Source organism: Cetorhinus maximus, chromosome 18, assembly GCF_964194155.1.
Source record: "Cetorhinus maximus chromosome 18, sCetMax3.hap1.1, whole genome shotgun sequence".
NCBI classification, from domain to species: Eukaryota; Metazoa; Chordata; class Chondrichthyes; order Lamniformes; family Cetorhinidae; genus Cetorhinus; species Cetorhinus maximus.
The window spans coordinates 82,914,960-82,927,596 of NC_135896.1; the positions used below are offsets into that span (position 1 = coordinate 82,914,960).

Genomic DNA, 12,637 nt, shown 5'->3' on the forward strand with positions numbered 1-12,637 from the left:
TCAGAATTTCAGCATCCGCAATATTTTGCTTTTATCCCATAAACGAGTGCTGATTTAAGTGGCCAGTAAATCTGTTTTCTGGTGGTGTTGGTTGAGGGCTAAGTGCTGGTCAGAAAACCGAGGTAAACCCCCTTCCTCAACGTTTACCCGTCACAACTTTCTCCCAATTCACATTGCAATAAGCAAGATTTACTTTGGAAAACACTGCCAGCCGCTGATGTCATTGTGATGGAAACAGCCGACTGATCCGAGCTTTCCAGATGGGAGGATCGAGGGGCTCCCACGGGGCGAGCCCTCCTGAAATTTCCAAAGCGGAAAAAAATAAATCATTTGCATTGATTTGGCGCTTATCACGACTTTCCCGATCTCTCAAAGCGCTTCAACTGCCTGTTAGGTGCTGCTGGAAGGGCAGTCACTGTTGTAATGTTGGAAACAGAACTGGGCCCCAATGCGATATTCCTTCAAACTTTGAGCTTCCGACGAGGAGACCGGCCTAAGAAGAGAAAGTTGGTTATATGCACCCGGATTTTTGATGTGCACTGTTCAGTTTAATGTGGGAGAGTTACTCCTCCGGAGCCTCTGTTCACTTTGTGTCTTATTAAGGGGTAGCTTGAGGTGTCGAGGTTATTTCTAGTTTTAGAAGAATTTCCCTATTTTGCAAAGCAGCATTAGAATCGGAGGGTTACCCCGCCCACATCGCCTCCCTGTGTCTTTCTGGTCGGTGGAACCAGTCCAATTTGCTTGTGCCAAACGGGAGCTGCTGGCGGACGGAAGTTGTGGGGACGGATTTACTGCGGCACAGCTGAGAATAGGGTCTATTCGCGGCATGGACCGGAAGCCGAGGGGAACTTCATTCGCGTGACGCCAAGCGGGGCGGAAGTGGCTCTTGGTGTGAATTGCAGGTGGAGGATTTGGAGCCAGAGAGTAAGTGAGGGTCCGGGAGAGAGAAACCCCGGGGAGAGTGTGGGTGGAGAGAAAGTCCAGGATGGGATATGGGGGTGGGGGGGACACAATGAGAGAAACCCCTGGAAGTGGGGGCTGGGGTAGAGAGAAGCCCCTGGAAACGCGCGTGGGGAAGGGGAGAAGGGGCGGGGGTGGCAGGGGGACCGTGTGGGTGGAGAGGGAAGAGTCGGGGTGGGGGAGTGAGAGGGGATGAGGAGAGTGGGGAGAGGGGTGAGGAGAGTGGGGGGGTGAGGAGAGTTGGGGGGGTGGTGAGGAGAGTGGGGGGAGGGGTGAGGAGAGTGGGGGGAGGGGTGAGGAGAGTGGGGGGAGGGGTGAGGAGAGTGGGGGGGGTGAGGAGAGTGGGGGGAGGGGTGAGGAGAGTGGGGGGGAGGGGTGAGGAGAGTGGGGGGAGGGGTGAGGAGAGTGGGGGGGAGGGGTGAGGAGAGTGGGGGGGAGGGGTGAGGAGAGTGGGGGGGTGAGGAGAGTTGGGGGGGGGGTGAGGAGAGTGGGGGGAGGGGTGAGGAGAGTGGGGGGGGGGTGAGGAGAGTGGGGGGAGGGGTGAGGAGAGTGGGGGGGAGGGGTGAGGAGAGTGGGGGGAGGGGTGAGGAGAGTGGGGGGGAGGGGTGAGGAGAGTGGGGGGAGGGGTGAAGAGAGTGGGGGGGAGGGGTGAGGAGAGTGGGGGGGAGGGGTGAGGAGAGTGGGGGGGAGGGGTGAGGAGAGTGGGGGGGAGGGGTGAGGAGAGTGGGGGGGAGGGGTGAGGAGAGGTTGGGGGGAGGGGTGAGGAGAGGTTGGGGGGAGGTGAGAAACCCCGGGGAGAGTGTGGGAGCAGAGGGCTAACCTTCTGTCCTGTAAGACAATGGTTTGTGTGAGGGTGGTCAACTGCGTTAACCTTTGGCTAGTGTGGCTCAGGACCCCCACTCTGGCATGGCAGTCTTTGATGGATTTGTTGCAGGGGAAGACAGTGGGCTGAGAAGGTGCGTGATTCGCTGGCCTCTGTTTTCTCTGGGCCCTTTTCTTGGACAGCTGAGCATTTTGTTTCTGCTCGCCTCTTCCACTGCCCTTCCAAACAGTCAGCTCTAGAGTTCATGGCCATCAGCAACTGTCTCAGTTGTCACTGTTAATGTCTGCCATCTTCAAATCTCACTGCAAGTGCCCTTGGAGCAGAGGTATGGATGCCCAGGAGGTTGTGATCTGGTGGCCAGTTCATCGTACAGAAGGTCTTGGGTATACGGCCGTCATCCATCCGATGAATGTGGCTGAGCCAGTGCAGATATCATTGGCTTAGCAATGTGTGCACATTGATGGAATTAGCTGCTGCGGGACCTCCGAGTTGGTGACCTTGACCTGCCAAGAGATGCTGAGGATGAGTCTGAGACAATGAATGTGGAAACTGTTCAGCCTTTTCTCCTGCCTAGCAGATGTTCAGGTCTCACCGCTGCAGAGGGTTCACAGAGGATGCAGGCTTGGTAGACTCCCAGGTTGGTGTTCTCAGTCAGGTTGCTCTTGTTCCACACTCTTACTCAGCTTGGATGTAACAGCTTCAGCTTTTGCAATGCATGTGTTGACTTCAGCATCAAGTGACAGATGGGGGGTGACTGTGGAGCCTGTGAGATGTGAGGCTATCAGCAACTTCGAGCGTCACACAGTCCATGCTGATAGATGGTGGTATGGCAACACCCTGGACCTTTGTCTTCCTGATGCTTGATCACATCAAACTCATGGGAGAGTCTGTCCATTTGCTGCTGAAGGTGTTCCTCAGTATGGAATGTGAGTGTGACATCATCGGTGTAGAGAAAATTTCTGATGAGGACTTGGTGCACCTTTGTCTTGGATCTCAGGCAAGCAAGGCTGAATAACTTTCCATCAGTTCTGGTTTATAAGTAGACACTTTCAATAAATGACTTTAAGGCAATGACAGCAACAACGAGAATATTTCAGTATTGTTGCCAGAACACAACTCTGTTTGGCCCCACTGCAGATTAAAGCGTTCCAATATTGCTCCATCATCGCCGACCTTACCCATCATGTTGTCATGGAAAAAGGAGATTGCATTGAGCAGCTTCAGCAGGCAGCCAGTTTTCTCCAGCAGTTTAAATGACAGCCTCTACTCACATTGTCGAATGCCTTGGTGAGATTGATGAAGACAATATATAGTGGTCTCCTTTGCTCACGGAGTTTCTCTTGCAGCTGCTAAACCGAGCAGATCATGTCAATTGTAGATCTTCCAGTTCTAAAACCACACTGGGATTCGGGATAGATGTGTCCAGCCAAGATCTGCAGTCTGACCAGGGCAACACGGACAAATACTTTTCCCGCGATGCTCAACAGGGAAATGCTTCGATAGTTGTTGCAGTCATTGCAGCCGCTGTTGTTCTTGTACAGGGTCATAATCCTTGCAACACGCATATCCTGGAGCATTGCCCCTTCCTCCAGCAGAGACAGAGAGGTTTATGTGGGAGCTGTGGAGTGCCGGTTTCCCATGCTTGACGAGTTCAGGCAGTACAGCATCAGCACCTGGAGATTTGCCCATGGCAAGTTTTGTTTTCAGTGGAACTGTTTTGTTTGCTGATGCTTCTGTTGCCTTTTTGATTGCTTCGGACATGCCCCTATCATTCCTGGTGTCGAAGGACATCTGGATATTCTGGTAAAATTGTAACCGGTAGTCATTGGCGTATCACCTAATGGTCTGTTGAAGTTTACTTTGAGTAGCTCTTAGAGCATTCAGAGTCTTCTCGTGCGGATCTTTCTTGTAGTTAATGAGAGTGGGCTGCTTAGCTTCAATGACGGATTCCATCACAGCGATGTTAGCCTTGAACCGGCCAGCATTTTTCTGCCGTTGCTTCCCATATGTTGAGAAAGCGGTATTTTCCATGGTGTCTTGAAGTAGGTTCCATTTTGCTTCTGCGCTCTGTGTGGGAATGCCAGAGAGTGCCTGTTGAATTGAGTTGAGGAAATGTTGGTTTTTATCTGGGCAGGCAGTATGGCTGATTTTGATACGAGGGCGACATTTCAGCTTTGAATGAAAAGACTCTGTTTCACCCTCGCCCTAGTGCACACCAGGGAGTGATCTGTATCACAGCCAGCGCTGTGGTAGCTTTGTGTGTTGAGAATGCTGTTCAGAGAGTTGCATGTGCTGATGATCAGATGTCTCCAGGACACCTTGTGGCATGGTTTGTTCTGATAGAAGGTGTCAGTACACAAAGCTTGTGGTAGCAGCAAAGCTCAAATAGTCTCAGTCCATTCTTATTTAACTTTCCCAGGCCACGATGTCCCAGATAGGAGGTCTCATGGTCCGCGTCCACTTTTGCGTTGAAAACCCCCAAGTTGGTGAAGGTGTTCTGATTTCGGGATTCTGCTGATAGCCGTGTCAAGCTCCTCACAGAACTGATCTTTCACCTATGTAGTGGAGTGCTGCGTTGGAGCATAGATACTCATGAGGTTAACTGGCCCTGTTTGAGTCGAGGGCTGGATGGAAAGAACACGTTCTGAATCATTTGTGAGGGTTTTATCATCGAGATTATCGAGTTCCTGACAGTGAAGCCTATTCCTTGCTCACGTGTTTCCTCTGAACTCTTCCCCCACCAGATGAACGTGTAATGTTTTCTTTTCAGTGATCTGGTCTCTTGCAGGGAAGCCACATCAGTGCTCAGCCTATCAAGTTGCATGTCTATCATGGCTGTCTTGTGCGTATTTTTGACTAGCCGCAAGTCGTTTGTCAGTCCCTGTACTTGGTCCTGACATTCCAGCTTGCCAATCGAAGAATTAACATCTTTCTTTTTGTTTGTTTCGTTTGTTTGCCTGGTGCGATAGATTCCATCCACTTGTTGAGCAGAGACTCTAAGCTGCAAACCCATTGAGGCAGATGGACGGCAGCTGGCCAGCGCCTTATTAGATGGGGGTTGCCCGACTTGAGATGGGCTGTGGCTGACCAGTGAGACACGATGGACCACCCCCGCCCCACTGCCAGAGACAGCCCGTAGCATCCATCCCCTATGCCAATCAAGTTGTGCTTATCACTCGTAACTTCTGCCTCCTTTGTTGTGTTAATGCTCTGCAACAAAACTGGAACGTTCTCTCTAGGATGCAAGCCTGTGAAAAACGTATGGAGATCCTGGGCTGCCTAAATGTCAGTGTCTCCCTCTCAACCTCCCAGGTTGAGCCCAAAGGAATGCAAGATACTATATTTGACACCAGCTTGGCTGCAGGAGTTGCCTGAAAGATGTCATATTTAGACATCAGTCCGTCTTTGGGCTACACTCCAGATTTTTTGTCAGGGTTTACTCCCTTAGCCTCCCACTCTCCTGCCATAAGGATGTAGAGCTATTTTCCCAAAGCTGGGCGTTTGGTTCATGAGTGCCAGAGCATGTCCACATTGCGTGTGGGCCTGCACGCTGCATGTCTAGGGGCCAAACTTTCTCTGAGTTCCTCTGAAGCTTCAGCCTGGGGCAATGAGGGACCCAGTTTCCATGTGTTGCCATGAGGAGGCACAGCTTGTCGATGGAGAGTCTGTGTACTGTGAAGGGGAGACTTACACAGTTGGCTTTCTTTTCCTTATTGCTGCTAGCCAGCGGTGTGGGCTGAAAATCAGAAACAAATTAGCTCAAAAAAAGTGGAAAGCATGCTAACTGTCTTCACCCACACAAGCCACATCACAGCGACCTGTTGGGCACACCTGTTGGAGGGATGCATACTAACAGAAGGTGCAACAGACACATTTAAATCTGAGCAAAGCACAATGGATGGGCCAGGATCAGGAGAGAGAGCCTAAAGGAGACAGGGACGTAATGCTTCCTCTAATTGTGTCTTTTCCCTCCTTTGAAACTCCCCTTCATATTTTGTCACTTTTATAGCTTTGCTCATGTTATCCAATTATTTGTCAAAAAAAACCTTTTTCTCATGTGAATGTAAGCAGAATAAAAGGCCTGGAATGGGTTAGGTAGAAGCATGTACTTATGGACTGCTCTATATCCTTAATTGAATGATGTGCGATTGCACTTGGTGCCGATTTGCCACATTGGGTTGCTAAGTTGATTCCTGAGCACTTTGGCCGGGCAACCATACATCTCATTTTTGAACTGGGTGGTTTGATTTTGTGGCTGCCCCTTTTAGGCAGGTTTTCAACCTCCATGCTGGAAGATCAACTCCTGTCCAGTTAGGGCCTTGGCGAAGGCTGGCAGACCTGGACATGGGTTAGGGCTGAAGGCTGGTCTCTGGATGGGTGGGTGGGCGTAGCTGTGGGATAATGCTCCTTTTTAGCCCAGCATTTCTATCAGGTGTCAATTCCATAGTGGGCCATCAGCCTTTGTGATGTCAGTGGAATGGGCCATTGGATTTAAAATGCAGTAAATTCTAAATGAAATGGCTGCTCCCAGATTGCCATTATCCTGTAAATTTTCAGCATTAGACGAGGTAATATGAGGGAGGACCATCTGCCTTTATGTTCCTTTATGACAATCAGCACTCTATAACAGTTGAAAAGAACAATCCGTCAGCTGTGGCTCTGTGTTAGCACTCAACTCGGAGTCAAGAAGGCCAAGGGTACAGAGATCTGAGCCCATAATCCAGACTGACACTGCAGTGCAATACTGGGAAAGTGCTACACTGTCGGAGGTACCATCTTTCAGATGAGATGTTAAACCAAGGCTCTGCACGCTCTGGGCATCCTATTTTGATGAAGAGCAGGAGAGTCTCCTAGCAAATACTTATCCCTCAACCAACATCACTAAAACAGATTGGCCATTATCACATTGCTGTTTGTGGAACAAATTTTGCTGCTGTGTTTCCTACATTATAGCTGTGACTGCAGTTCTTGAAGTACTTCATTGATTCTAACATGCTTTGGAATGTCCAGTGCTCATGACAGGCACTATAGAAATGCAAGCCTTTCTTTTTGGAATGAATTTTGCATTTCAGTAGCTTAGTGGTAAAAACCATTGAGCCATACATACTGGAAGGCCTGATTCATGGTCTCTTGCCGTGTCTTCTGATTTAAGGCTGCTTTTGACCTTGGTCCCAGGTCACCAAAGGTGAAATGGGAAACCAACCAGAGTTTTCTTTTTCCTCCCACTTGCCCAACCTCAATCCAAGGCACCATCCCTTGCTGGAAAATGTTCGTTGGTGGACAACAGATTAAGATGGGATGGGGTTTGACAATGAAACCTCTTGCAGTTGAAAGATCTGTTGCCCACTCACTGCTTGGGTTCACAAGTGGCCAGCAGCCTTAGGTCTGGTACTACCAATGGACCCGAGTCAAGGGCTTCTACAGTTGGAAATCAGTAACTGCTCAGCATCTTTCTCTGTGATAAGCGTGGAAAGGTGGGTTGCTATTGGTTTGGCCCCAGCTGGAATATAGTGTCCAATTCCAGGCACTCCACTTTAGGCTTTGGAAATGGTGTAGAGGAGATTCACTAAAATAATACCAGGCCTGAGAGATTCGAGAAGCCGGGGTTGTTTGCCATAGAGCAGAGAAGGTTCATGGAAATTTAATGAAAGTGTTCAAAATTGAGCTGTTTTGCTGGAGTAGATAGGGGAAAGCTTTCCCTTAGTGGCAGTATCAATGACCAGAGGCCACAGATTTATGGTAATTGTCAAAAGAACCAGGAAGATGATAACTTTGTTTTATGCGGTGAGTTGCTTTGGCCTGGAATGCATTTGTCTGAAAGGGCAGTTGAAGCGGATTCAGCAGTAAATTTTGAAAGGGAATTGGATAAATCTAGGAAAGGAAAAGTTTGCAGAGCTATGGGGAAAGAGCAGGGTGTAGGACTAATTGGATAGCTCTTTCAATTAGCTGGCATAGGCACGGTGGGCCAAATGGCCTCCTGCGCTGAATGCTCCTAATCTACGATGACAGCAAGCAGGGGAAGTGGGTTGTTTGAGATGGTTTTATCTCAGTTATGTGCCTTCCAGCGCAGTGAGGCTGACTGTACCACTGTCCCATTTACAGGAAGCCATTCCAAGCAAGAAAGATGCTGGGTAGGCCGAAGCCTGGAGAATCTGAGGACGATCTCCTCCTGTTCCAGCAGCAGTTCCTAGCAGCAGGAACATCTCCAGCTGCCAAGGTCGTAAACAAGAGGAAAGTAGAATCGGAAAATACTGATGGAGGCCAGGTCAATGCAGGCCCACGGGACACGGTCACTTTGGAAGGTTTGAATCAAATTTTTGTCCTGTAGCCTTACTTAAGGAGCCAGGTGCTGGAGCTGATGCAAGGAGGTTGAGGGTTGAGCAGGAATTTAAATCAGGCTTTTTACTGGTAGAAACATGGAATATTGGGATAGTTTTAATTGGTTACTAACTGACATATTAAGAATTATGGATAAGAATGTGGTTAGGTCATTCAGCCCTCAAATCTATTCTACCATTCAATCAGATCATGGCTGATTAGCAACTCAATCTCAATATTTCTGCTATTTCTCCATGTTCCTTGATATCTTTACCCAGAAATCTATCAATATAAATAAAGCAGTCTCAATATTTCTGCTATTTCTCCATGTTCCTTGATATCTTTACCCAGAAATCTATCAATATAAATAAAGCAAAATACTGCAGATGCTGGAGATCTGAAATAAAAACAGAGTGCTGGAAAATCTGAACAGGTCTGGCAGCATCTGTGGACAGAGAAACAGAGTTTCCAACATGACTCCTTCAGAACTCATCTTTCAATCCAGTCTTGAAAGCTCCAATTGTACCCCAGCATCCACAGCCTTTTGGGGGAGAGTATTCCAGATTTCCCCAACCCCTTGTGTGAAAAAATATTTCCTGGCTTTTCTCCTGAATGGCCTAACTCTAGTTTTAAAATTATCTTCCCTTGTTCTTGATTCCTCAACCAGAGGAAATAGTTCCTCTCTATCGAAATAATTTTAACATTTTAAGCAGGGTCCAAGAGAGAAATCATGGATCCTGGCACTTCTCTTGTTTCCGGGCCCCTCATACAAACATGCGTTCCCCTTTCCCATTTCCCTTAACCCTCCCCCTCCATCATGCATAATACTTTTTTGAATTGACTTCAATTTATGTTTGACATCTCAACCTGAAGCTAATATATCTAAAAGACAATTGCTTTTTATGTTAAGCCCATTTTGACAAGCTCAGGGATGTGCATTTTTGCATGTTATTTCTAGCATTCTAATGTAGCAGATGTTGTCTATGTTTCGTTACAGACATTATATTCTGAGGTGAAATATACTGGCAACTCCACCTCCTTGAGGCCCTCCTCCTGCATTTATTATTTTGCAGGTTACACTGACTGAATTCCAATACATAAAGTTGCCGTGCAGATTCTTAACTGTACTTTTTGCCTGCTATGTGAACTCTGTTGAAGTCTTTATTTCCAACAGACTGCAATACAGAGATGTTGATTAATTTACAACCATTTAATTTAGTTTGGAGAGCTCTGTCAAATTTGAGACTTGCATAGTCCTGCAGTGTAATTTATGTTAATTCAGAGACAATAGATTAAATTCACTTTTTTCAGTTCTGAAGAAGAGTCATATTGGACTTGAATCATTAATCTCAGATGCTACCAGACCTGCTGAGTTTTTCCAGCACTTTCTGTTTTATTTCAGATTTCCAGAATCCGCAGTATTTTGCTTTAGTTTTAGATTAAACTCATTGTTTTAGTTAAAGAACCATGAATATAGTATGTTTCTCGTTTTCTTACCAAAATGCAATGGGCTTCATCATTAAACCTTTTATCAAGTACATCTTTACAATGATTTTTCATCATTTACCATGTCTGTATTTAATGTTGTTATATGTGTGTGTGAGAAAATTCATTAAACCTTCCCACAAATCAGTGTCAGTGTTAAAATAATCCCAACATCCCTGTTTAAATCCTTCACATTACCTCTCGATCTCATAACACAAGAACACAAGAGATAGGAGCAGGAATAGACCGAATGATCCTTTGAACCTGCACTGCCACTCAATACAATCATTGCTGATTTTGGTGTTCAACTCCACTGCCCGCTCCCCAAATCCCTTGATTCCCTGAGACACCAAAAATCTGTCTATCCCAGTCATGAATATGAGAAACTATTATTAGAATCCACATGCTATTAATCCATTTTGCTTAAAGGGGAAGTAGTGTTTGAAGAAGGTACTTTTTATAGAAAGTACTTCCCTATTTGATGAAAAAATGATTGTTATAAAAACATGAGCGACACACTTTTGAAAACTCAAATCTTTTTGTTTGATAGAGACCCTGCCCAGTTGAATAAATATGTGCAAGGACTTTCTGTGGCATTGAAAACCAGAAAGTACCTGGAACAGCACCATTATAAGCTTTGGGGACTGGGACTTCTAACTAGCCTTATACTTTCATTAAGCCACCCAATCCCAGAAAATGCTATTTTAGTGCTACAGGATGGATGTTGAGACACCGGAATAACTGCAGCAGCTTTCAAAGTTTCCTGTACAGGCTGGATACTGCAAATATTGACATTCTCACAGGGGTTCCTGCCCTCCCTCCTGATTAGCTGCCCCAAGAAAACATTGCTGCCAGTGCAGAAAACCTGCTTTTTATCAGCAGTGAGCAACCGAAATGTGTGTGAACTTCTAGATTTTCAATCTGCTGCCTGGTGTAAGACTCCCATTAGATTGGTTGGCGGTTATGGAAATCACTCATTTTTATTTGCCAGTCCACATCACCAGTGTTATGCCTGGACGTCAAGTTGAAAACTTTACCTGCCTGTGTTTTCAGTGCAGAGTGAGCTGAATCCCAGACAGAAATCTGATGACTCCCTGGGACCCCTCACCTCCCTCATAGGGTCCATAGACCCCAGCTCGGAAAGCTATCCTCCAAAGTCCAGCTCGACTTACTTATTACGAGCTGGCTGATAGAAAGTTCATGACAGAGCTGCTAATGTACTATTTTTAAATTAATTACTCAACAGATCAGACAGTTAACAGTTGTACTGAGATGTTTATTTCGCTTTCCCTTCAATTGAAATCTGTATTTTTTTTTAGGCATATTTATTTGCCCTACTTTACAGATCAGCATGCTCATAATGAGGGAGAAATTACACTAATACTAGGAGCTTCACTAACTGGAAGTCCTGGCTGGACCTCCGCATCTCCACACACATTGACCAGCCTTTGCAATGGAGACCTGTGGAATTCTGGTGATTGTAGTCAATTCCTTCCCTTCTTGATCTGATTGGATCAAAGTTCCTGAAAACCCATTTGATTGACAGGTAACTTGCATCCAACATCCCCGCATTGTCCCTGGCATTCATGAAATTATGAAGCTGCCCGAGTATTGAAGCAGTCAATCAGATGTATGGGAGGTATTTGCTCGAGCCCAAGCCCCCTTAGGGCCTAGGCCCTGGTGTTTTGCACCTTGTGCACCCCTCTGCCCTGATTTTGAGTACCTTGATCAGATCACCTCTCAATCTTCTATACTCAAGGGTCAATCTGAAAACATTTTCAACATTGGACAAATTTAAGGCTGATGCTTTCAAACCATTATCAAGCTTGCCTAAAACAGAAAGTTGTGTTGGACATATAAGTTGTAGTTTTGGCTAAGTGCTCCACTTCTCTTCCTAGTTCTTTTTATCCCTTATGTTTACAGTACACCTGGCTGGGATTCCCATGTACTTCATCCCACTGTAATGTTGATAGTTTTAATAGAGGACTTGTGTTGTTATGAATGCTGGGCAAGCCATACCTCCATGAGAGTCAAGCCAAGTCGACTTTTCAATCCCTTGAGCATATGTTCCTATCAATGTATTGTTCTATTCCTCTCTCTCTCATATACTTATTCAATGTCACCATAAAATTTTAGTAAAATGTATATACACGTTAAATGTAGGGTGGTTCCAATATTTGAACAGCCTCTGCCAGGTGTTTTGAACTGGATATGCTGTGTTGACATTTTTCCATTTGTGACAGTGCACTTTGAGGCACTGTTTTGAAACATCAACGGCAACATGGTTTTATAAAAGGGAAATCTAGTAGGGTAGATAAAGGAGAAGCAGTAGATGTAGCATGTTGAATTTCCAAAAGGCATTCAATAAGATGTCTCACAAAAGGTTAATATGCAAGATAAAGGCTCATAGAATTGGGGTGGGGGCGGTGGGGGTCATATATTAGCATGATTGGAGGATTGGTTACCAGACAGGAAGCAATGATTCGGGATAAATGGGGCATTTTCATGTTGACAGCCTGTAACTAATGGACTGCTACAAGGATCAGTGCTGAGGCCTCAGCTATTTACAATCTATATTAATGACTTAGACTAAGAAGCCATGAGCAACACATCTAAGTTTGCTGATGATGCAAAGCTAGGTGGGATAGTAAGCTGTGAGGAGGACACAAAGAGGATGTAAAGAGATATAGGCAGATTAAATGAGTTGTCAACAAGGTGGCAGGTAGAGTATAATGTGGGGAGTTGTGAGGTTATTCATTTTGGCTGTAAGAATAGAAAAGCAGAATTTTTTCTTTTAAAAGGCTTAAAACTGAAAAATGTTGATGTTTGGAGAGACTTTGGGTGTACTGGTACAGGAACACAAGGTTAGTACGCAGGTACAGCAAGCAATTAGGAAGGAAACTGGTATGTTGGCCTTTATTGCAAGGAAGTTGGAGTATAAGACTAAAGAAGCCTTGCTACAATTGTACACAGCTTTGGTGAGACCAGATCTGGAATACTGTGCGCAGTTTTGGTCACCATATTTAAGGAAGGATATACTTGCATTGAATG

General features: G+C 46.0%; 1 protein-coding gene across 4 annotated transcripts in view; it reads left to right on the top strand.

Moving 5' to 3' along the window:
* Positions 1 to 844: 844 nt before the first annotated feature.
* rpap1 (RNA polymerase II associated protein 1) overlaps positions 845 to 12,637 on the top strand; it is a 110,649-nt gene continuing 98,856 nt past the window's right edge. Inside the window, exons 1-2 of one of the 4 annotated variants that reach the window (XM_078563091.1) lie at positions 845 to 924; positions 7,886 to 8,085. In XM_078563091.1, the coding sequence (XP_078419217.1) occupies positions 7,908 to 8,085 (178 nt within the window). In that variant the 5' untranslated portion in view covers positions 845 to 924; positions 7,886 to 7,907. Of the gene's footprint in view, positions 925 to 1,790; positions 1,917 to 7,466; positions 7,568 to 7,885; positions 8,086 to 12,637 lie in introns of those variants that run through there. The other 3 variants (XM_078563092.1, XM_078563089.1, XM_078563090.1) reach the window with 3 other exon arrangements.